Source organism: Myotis brandtii, unplaced genomic scaffold, assembly GCF_000412655.1.
Source record: "Myotis brandtii unplaced genomic scaffold, ASM41265v1 scaffold209, whole genome shotgun sequence".
Classification (NCBI taxonomy): Eukaryota; Metazoa; Chordata; class Mammalia; order Chiroptera; family Vespertilionidae; genus Myotis; species Myotis brandtii.
Window position 1 is genome coordinate 712,021 of NW_005357806.1, and position 8,883 is coordinate 720,903.

Consider the following 8,883-nt stretch of genomic DNA (forward strand, 5'->3'; position numbering starts at 1 on the left):
TCAGTCCACAGGACGACGCTCTATCCACTGAGCCAAACCGGTTACGGCTGTAACTCTACTTTTAAACCTTTATGTCAGAATTCCTCAGACCCTGCCTGATTGGTCCTGTCTTCACCTCATCTGGCAAAATTGGGGTTAACATTGAATGCAGTTGTATGGCCTAGTGGTAAAAACAGCCCACTGATTCTGTACCCATGTAACGTTACCCTATATGTACAGTAGTAAACCATAAAGACACTGAATTGGTACTTAACATCTTCCAAAAAGACCAGTTTACAGACAAGTTTTCTCAAGTAGTCATGGGACAAATAATTCCAACCTTACATAAACTCTTCTCCACTTTACCTTCCAGAGAAAAATAAACACTTTCCAACTCTTTCTATGAAGCCAGAATGACCTTAATACCAAAAACCAGACAAGATAGTACAAGCAATGAAAAGTATAAACCAAATCATTAAAAAAACACAGATGCAAAAATTCTAATAAAAATATTATCAAATTAAATCAAGCATATATTAAAAAGGTAATAATACATCATGACAAAGTCAGATTTATCATAGGAATGTAAGGATGGAATATAGATTTTTCACCTTACTAAATGATTAAAAAGAGAAAAAAATGATCATCTTGATACACAAAGAGTATTCAATAAAATATAACACATGTCACAATTTTTAAAAACTTTGAAGAAACTAGAAATACAAGGAATTTCTTTAACCTGTTATGAGGTTATTTACTAAAAACATTACAGCAAATGTTACACTTCATAGTGAAACATTAGAAGCATCCTTTTTAAAATCAGGAAAAAGACAAAAATGTCTGCTGCTATCAATTCCATTCTATACTGTACTAGAGGGCCTAGTTAGTATTGTAAGGCAAGAAAAAGAAATAAATGTGACAAAGATTGGAATAGAAGCAACAAAGCTGTCATTATTTGCACATTATAATCTACTTTATAAAACTTTACTGACAGACTTTAAAGAAGATCTTTATAAATGGAGGCATGTAACATTTTCATGGAAGGGGAGACTCAATATTGTAAATGTTAATTGTCCCAAAACTGAATTCAATGCATTCAATAAAAAGATGGTGGTGAAGAGAACTGTCCTATCAGATGCCAAGACTTACTGTAAAGCTAAGGTAATTCAGCACTGAGACAGAAAGACTAGCAGAATAAACGGAAAGGCTAAAAATACACTCTCATGGACAGGAACTTCCACGTTTGATGGAAGATTGGAGGGAGGAAGAATGTCTGCTCTCCCATAACTAGTTATGGATATTTCTAAAGTATTAAAATTGATCTTTTCCTCACTAAACAAAAATCAACTTCTTATACAGAGATTAAGGCCTTAAATATTAAGTGTAACTTTAAAACATTTTTTTAAAAAACAGACTATTTTTATGATCTCAGAATTAGAGTACTTCTTTTTTTTTTTTAAATATATTTTATTGATTTTTTTTTTACAGAGAGGAAGGGAGAAGGATAGAGAGTTAGAAACATCGATCAGCTGCCTCCTGCACACTCCCTACTGGGGTTGTGCCCACAACCAAGGTACATGCCCTTGATTGACCGGAAACCTGGGACCCTTGAGTCTACAGGCTGATGCTCTATCCACTGAGCCAAACCGGTTAGGGCCTAGAGTACTTCTTAAATAAAGCAAAGTTAAGTCATGAGCTCAAAAAAATCGATAAATTGGAACTCATAAATATTAAGAGCATCTTAATTCATGAAACGGCTCCTACAGGAAAATGAAGAGCCACAAATTGGAAAAAAATATAATGTGTTACACATAAATTGACAAAGGATTAGTTTCTTGAATATGTACAAAAAATTATTTTAAAATGTCTTAATATTAAGATCCCTTTATCATCACAAAATAAAGCTAATAGTATAAAAATATTGGCCAAAGCTGATCATACTCTGCTGCTTTTAAGATACAGATCATAGGAACCCACTTTCTGCCATCAAAATATCAATTGTGCCCTGGCCAGTGTGGCTCAGTTGGTTGAACAACATCCTATGCACAAGAAGGTCTCCAGTTCAATTCCTGGTCAGGGCACATATCCAGGTTGTGGGTTCGATTACCGGTCCAGGTGCATGCAGGAGGCAACCGGTCGATGTTTCTCTTTCACATCAATGTTTCTCTCTCTCCCTCTCCCTTCTTCTCTCTCTAAAAACCAATAAAAACGTATTTTTGCCCTATTTTGCCCTAGGTTTAGCTCAGTGGGTAGAGCGTCAACCTGCGGACTGAAGGGTCCGGGACTCAATTCCGGTCAAGGGCACATGCCTGGGGGGTGAAGGGTCCTGGGTTTGATTCCACTCAAGGGTGCATGCCCAGGTTGCTGGCTCTGTCCCCAGTAGGGGGCGTGCAGAAGACAGCCGATCAATGATTCTCATCATTGATGTTGCCATCTCTCCCTCCCCCTTCTTCTCTGAAATCAATAAAAATATATATTAAAAAACAAACAAACCTATTTTTAAAAATGTATCAATTGTGCTTTTATGATTTATAAACTCCATAGCCAATAAGCTATGGTGTTCAGTTCAGTATGGTCAGCAACTTGTGATTAGAAACTCTCCCCTTTTTCTAGAAAACCTCAAGTAGCTTCTACTTCCTGACAAGGTTAAATTCATGCCCAACTTACAGGAGGGAGGGGAGTGGAGAAGAGGGCTGTGTAGGCACCCAGGCAGGCAGTGCAGTACGGGCCGTGGGTAACTGCTTATTTCCATTGTGAAGAGTCAAAGGAGGTAAGCAAGGCCCAAAGATGTTCCTGAGACTTTAATTATTGGTATCAAAAGTTAGACCCTGGTGTTCAGATTCCCCTACCTTTTATTCCCTCACTGTTCCTTTGAAAAGAGAACCATACTCCAATCTTCCCTGTCTTGCTCCAGGTACTTCCAGGTTTCAGAAGAAAGTGCTCTCTTCTGATCTGGGGTCCCAGAAAAGAGCTTTAACCTCCTGGGTGCGTGCATTCTCCACCTAAAATCTCTAGCTAGTTACCACAGCAAAGTGACTGTGATGCACACGCTCTCTAAGTAACAGTCTGAATCTGTTTAAACGGGCTGTGACCAGAATTTCAAATCAGTCTAGAAAGACAATTTCATCACTGAAATACATCTACTTTGATTCCCTTTGCAGTTTTGTGGTAATTTTTCAGCACCTGCAATGTTTTAAAATTTCATGGCACAGCTTTATCCGTGAAGAAGAAATGAAGTATCAGATGTTATTAAAACCCCCTTAACACAGTCAGGAAGAATGAAGGAGGGCACCAGAGCACAAATCAACATAATGACTCTTTTATTTCATTCGTTTAAATGAAATGTCTTTCTCTAATGGGAGAGACATTGTCAATATTAAAATGTGCATTTACACAGAGCTTTCATTTTATACTCTGTAATTACTTAGCATGCTATCTACACTATAGACCTGCAGAATGTGTTTATAATTTAAAAATAATTTATTGAGACAGAGAAGGCAAGGTTAGGTGCAGTGCCCAACACAGTGAACACGGTGGTTAAGTGCCCTGCCCAACGCAGTGAACACGGTGGTTAAGTGCCCTGCCCAACACAGTGAACACGGTGGTTAAGTGCCCTGCCCAACGCAGTGAACACGGTGGTTAAGTGCCCTGCCCAACGCAGTGAACACGGTGGTTAAGTGCCCTGCCCAACGCAGTGAACACGGTGGTTAAGTGCCCTGCCCAACGCAGTGAACACGGTGGTTAAGTGCCCTGCCCAACACAGTGAACACGGTGGTTAAGTGCCCTGCCCAACACAGTGAACACGGTGGTTAAGTGCCCTGCCCAACACAGTGAACACGGTGGTTAAGTGCCCTGCCCAACACAGTGAACACGGTGGTTAAGTGCCCTGCCCAACACAGTGAACACGGTGGTTAAGTGCCCTGCCCAACACAGTGAACACGGTGGTTAAGTGCCCTGCCCAACACAGTGAACACGGTGGTTAAGTGCCCTGCCCAACACAGTGAACACGGTGGTTAAGTGCCCTGCCCAACACAGTGAACACGGTGGTTAAGTGCCCTGCCCAACACAGTGAACACGGTGGTTAAGTGCCCTGCCCAACACAGTGAACACGGTGGTTAAGTGCCCTGCCCAACACAGTGAACACGGTGGTTAAGTGCCCTGCCCAACACAGTGAACACGGTGGTTACTATAACTTTTCAACAGACTCCATAAATCAGATGGGATAAGGTAATCAGAGCAGAAAGAAGAGCACTCAGGACAGACCACAAGCAATGAGAGATACAGTGCTACTTAAAACAGGAGCTGTGATAACGGAAGGTTTTTTTCTTTAAAAAAAAGCATGAGAGCCCTGCCGGCGTGGCTCAGTGATTGAGCATTGACCTATGAGCCAGGAGGTCATGGGGTTCGATTCCCAGTTAGGGTATATGCCTGGGTTTCGGGTTCAATCCCCAGTGGGGGGCATGCAAGAGACAGCCAATCAATGATTCTCATCATTGATGTTTCTATCTCTCTCTCCCTCTTCCTTCCTCTCTGAAATCAACAAAAATATATTTTAAAGAAAAAAGCATGACATTCAGTATAAGAGAACATTTATTAGGTTCTCAACCCTGAAATAAAGGCCTTAACTTTTTAACAAAGTTATACCAGGTACTTTAAATGCAGTAATATATTAGACCCTCACAATTTAAGATATGCATAATTCAGAAAGGATTATGTAGGACTAATAAAACTAATAATGACAACAGCATTAACTATCATAGAGTGAGCCAATTATGCTCAAACTATTTTGTACAGGTTTTCTTATTTAGCTTTCACAATAAATCAGTGAAGAGAAGAAAAAAACAAATAGTCACCCCCCCAAAAAATAAACTTAACACTCAGGAAGATTATGTAACTTGTCCATGGTTACAGTAAGTGATAGAGCAGAGACTTGAACCCAGGGTTGTGATGACTTCAAAAACCAATATTTTTTCTAACCAGAACATTAGGACACTGAACTATATGACCTTGAAAATGACCTGTATATCTAATACCCAAAATTCTCTTTTCTAATGGGTTTCTACACTGGAGCATATTAAGCTCCAAGCCCTGCCCCTCCAGCAACTCTCTAATCCTTACTCCCTTCAGGGAATAAAGCAAGAAAGGAAGAAACAGAAAGGAAGGGAGAATCACTTTAGGTTAAATTTTTCAGACACAAAGGGGTGATCCTAGGTTATGGCGAGCACTAAGAAAGCTAGAGCGCGAGGAAAGGGAAGAATGTAGATTGGCTATTAGAGAAGAGCTTCCTGACAACAAGCATTGAGACGCTGGGACACATTATCAAAGAACATTACGTAGGATAAACTGAAGAAAATACAACCCCGTGGAAGGCTGTCAACACACAAATAGTGTCAACAGACACACAAGATGGGGAAGGACAAATATAGCCTACTTGGCTCAGCCTCTCACTTATCATCTGAAATAGAAAAGAAAAACCGGAACGTGGCAAAATGAGCCTGACAGCAGCAGCCAGGAGGCTGCACTTCAGTTCTGCCTGAACACAAGTTAGCAAAACGCAAACCCAAATATCTGGGCCACATCCCTCAGAGGGCTCATCAGTGCACAGGTCCCATTCTATGCTCTCCTTCAATTCATTCTCCGTTAAGACACAGCATCTCCATTTCCTCTGCAAATTCCTATTCATACTGGTAAAAGAAAATGAAACCCACATTGTGTTAGTTTCTTAAGTATGTGTTGGGAGAACTCTGAATGAAAAATATCACCAAGGTACCGGTAACTTTGTTCTGGGATTAAGAACAAAACAAAAAGCCCCCACATAAGTCTGGTGGAATTGTTAGACCCAGGAAAGTACAGAGTTTCACGGCCGTACCCCTTCTCTCACCACATGGAATCACCCACAGGCAAAGACCCAAAGCTGACTGCCTTAGGACAGCCATCCTCAACCCGGGTGCCGAAAGTGTATTTAACATATGCAATACCTGACTCTTTGGTCAGGAGCAATGACCTCTTTTCCCTTACCAGTGGTTCTCAACCTTCTGGCCCTTTAAATACAGTTCCTCATGTTGTGACCCAACCATAAAATTATTTTCGTTGCTACTTCATAACTGTAATGTTGCTACTGTTATGAATCGTAATGTAAATATCTGATATGCAGGGTGGTCTTAGGCGACCCCTGTGAAAGGGTCGTTCAACCGCCAAAGGGGTCGCGACCCACAGGTTGAGAACTGCTGCCTTAGACTGTCAAATAAAAAACGACAACAGTAACAACAGCCAATACAACAATAGCTGTCCTGTGTGAATGAATCAAAATTATACCTACTTTTGTCAGATCGGCAAAAAAAAATTCTGTTGTTGTGCCACACAATTTTAATAAATATTTTATGTGCCACGAGGTGAAAAGGCTGAAAACCGCTGCCTTCGGGAGCTGCAGAGTCCTAACAATTTCATTTCTCCCTTTCTAATGTCAGCTGAGTTGTGACGTGAGCCTTTACTAATCTGTAAAAAATGAGAAGTCTACATGTTCCTGGTAGTAACAGGACTCTGACTTTCATTTTGAAAAGAAATGTTTCTTTTAGGATAATTATGTATTATCAGGACAGAGGGGGAGAGGGGGGATTTCCCATGAAAAAACAGACTCAAGTCAGCCAAGTTACTGCTTTTGTATTCTTTCCTGCTATTCTCTACAGCCACTGCCACCCTAAAGAGATGGAATGTCTCGGCCTCTGGTCCCACCAACACCTGTTCCTTTTACACAAAACAGAAAAGACCTCTGACCATGAGTTATTCGCTTCTAACAATACACCCCATGGAAACACAGCAATTGGGAGCATGAGTACTTGTTTCCGGGAGACACGGAGTCTAGGCAAGACCTACCTTGTGAGTAGAGAAGGATCTGCATCTCTAGAAGGACGCAGGTGAACAGCTGCACCAGGTTCTCCAACCCCAGGAGCTCGAAGGCCTCTCGCAGAGGGTAATCGGAGAGGGGGAGTTCATTGGGCCCAGGCCTCTGGCATATGACGGGTTCATAAACACCATAAAATTTCAGTGATCTCCCTGGCGGTGGGAGGGGTACCTCATAAAGAATATTATGGATGTAGCTCTCCAGCGGCAAGGGTGGTGGCTGCTGCGAGGTAACTGCTCTGTAAAGCTGGAGGAGGAATTTCTTGCAGGCCTGCATGAAAGGCAGTGGTGTGATCAAACATATGCTTTTGGAAACATACAGGGTGTCTCTGCTGATGTCATAGGAGTTGTATCGCTGGAGTTTCAAAAGGGAAGTTGTATCCCCCTCGTCAATGCTGCTGGCCAGCGAGTCCATGCTGCAGGAGGAGGAGGCGTAGACGCTGCTGTAATGCTCGGCGTTGTGCATCTGGTAGAGCGTCTGCATAGCTGTGCAGATCTGCTTACTTGTAACTTCTTCATAAAAAGTGAGAACAAAACCGTAGGTGCGAGAACCATCTTCCCGGGTGATTATAAATGAGTGGAACTGAGGGTCTCTGCTGTCAGTCTGTGTTCTGAAAGACAGCCCTTTCGGCATGCACAACTGTGGAGCAAGAGGGGAAGCATCAGAATGCAGTGCGTGATAACCTCAAACCAGAAAAAACAACGTTCTCGAACCTCTATCCCAGCTTGTGACCTTCAGCAAGTCATGTAACTCAGTGGTTCTCAACCTTGGCTGAACATTAGAATCACCTGGGAATCTTTTTAAAATCCTGATTTCTGGGCCTCATCCTCCAGAAATTCTGTTTCTTTGTTACGGGGTGGGGCCACAACATTAGTGCAGCCAAAGTTGAGAACCACTGATGTAACTTCTCTGAGCCAGTTTCTTTATCTAGAACATTTGCTACATTTGTGACTTGAAGACAAAATACTCAAGGGCACTTTACAGATATTTAATATTTAAGTACTAACATTAGAATCACCTGGGAATCTTTTTAAAATCCTGATTTCTGGGCCTCATCCTCCAGAAATTCTGTTTCTTTGTTACGGGGTGGGGCCACAACATTAGTGCAGCCAAAGTTGAGAACCACTGATGTAACTTCTCTGAGCCAGTTTCTTTATCTAGAACATTTGCTACATTTGTGACTTGAAGACAAAATACTCAAGGGCACTTTACAGATATTTAATATTTAAGTACTATTTTTAGAGTAGTGATGATAACGTTTCAAAGAAATAAGGAAATAGATGAAGGCTCACTTGATAAATATGGAATAATAAGTTATTTTATCTATTTTGAACAATATGACACTTCATCCTTGAAAAATACACTTTGAAAGTGGAATGAACTGAAGGGGAGAAACCAGACATTTCAGATTATTTCCAGTAGAGATTGTGCTCTGGGTCTTGGGAACTACCCAGGATTCAGTCAAATTTGGGAATAAATTACCTGAGGAGTTAAAGATGTTATATTTAAGATACTTAAAATGCACAAGAAATTAGAATTGAGTCTTTAAAATTCTTCTAAAAATATTTTAAGTAAAAGAAATGAAACAAATTACAGAAAATTTGAAATACACTAAGAAAAACAGAACTTATAATTCAACTACCCAAATAGAATCATTAATTTTTATATATTCCTTTTTACTTTTATATTTTAATATGCTTTCTGCATAGAAATAATTTTATCATACATGATTACATTATATTTTTCTTTCCTTTTTTCAGGCTTGATCACTGATGTGGGTAAAAGTGAGAAGTTTCCCCAAAATCCATCCCCACATTACCAAGAAAACACAATTTGCCTGAAAAGTTACCTGTACTTTGGTCAAACTGTCAACAAACACTTGCTAACTGCCTTTATGAGCTAGGGCCCTCGATGGTGACAGGATGGTGAGAGAGACAGACACAAGTCAGTCACTGCTCCTTTGGAGCTTCTAGTCCAGTAAGAATGACAGATGATTAAAAAAA

General features: G+C 40.7%; 1 protein-coding gene across 1 annotated transcript in view; it reads right to left on the reverse strand.

The window, feature by feature from the left end:
- Positions 1-8,883, reverse strand: part of DENND5B (DENN/MADD domain containing 5B) — an 88,672-nt gene that overhangs the window by 66,242 nt on the left and 13,547 nt on the right. Inside the window, exon 4 of the mRNA XM_014539237.1 lies at positions 6,853-7,519. Within this exon, the coding sequence (XP_014394723.1) occupies positions 6,853-7,519 (667 nt within the window). The remainder of the gene's footprint in view (positions 1-6,852; positions 7,520-8,883) is intronic.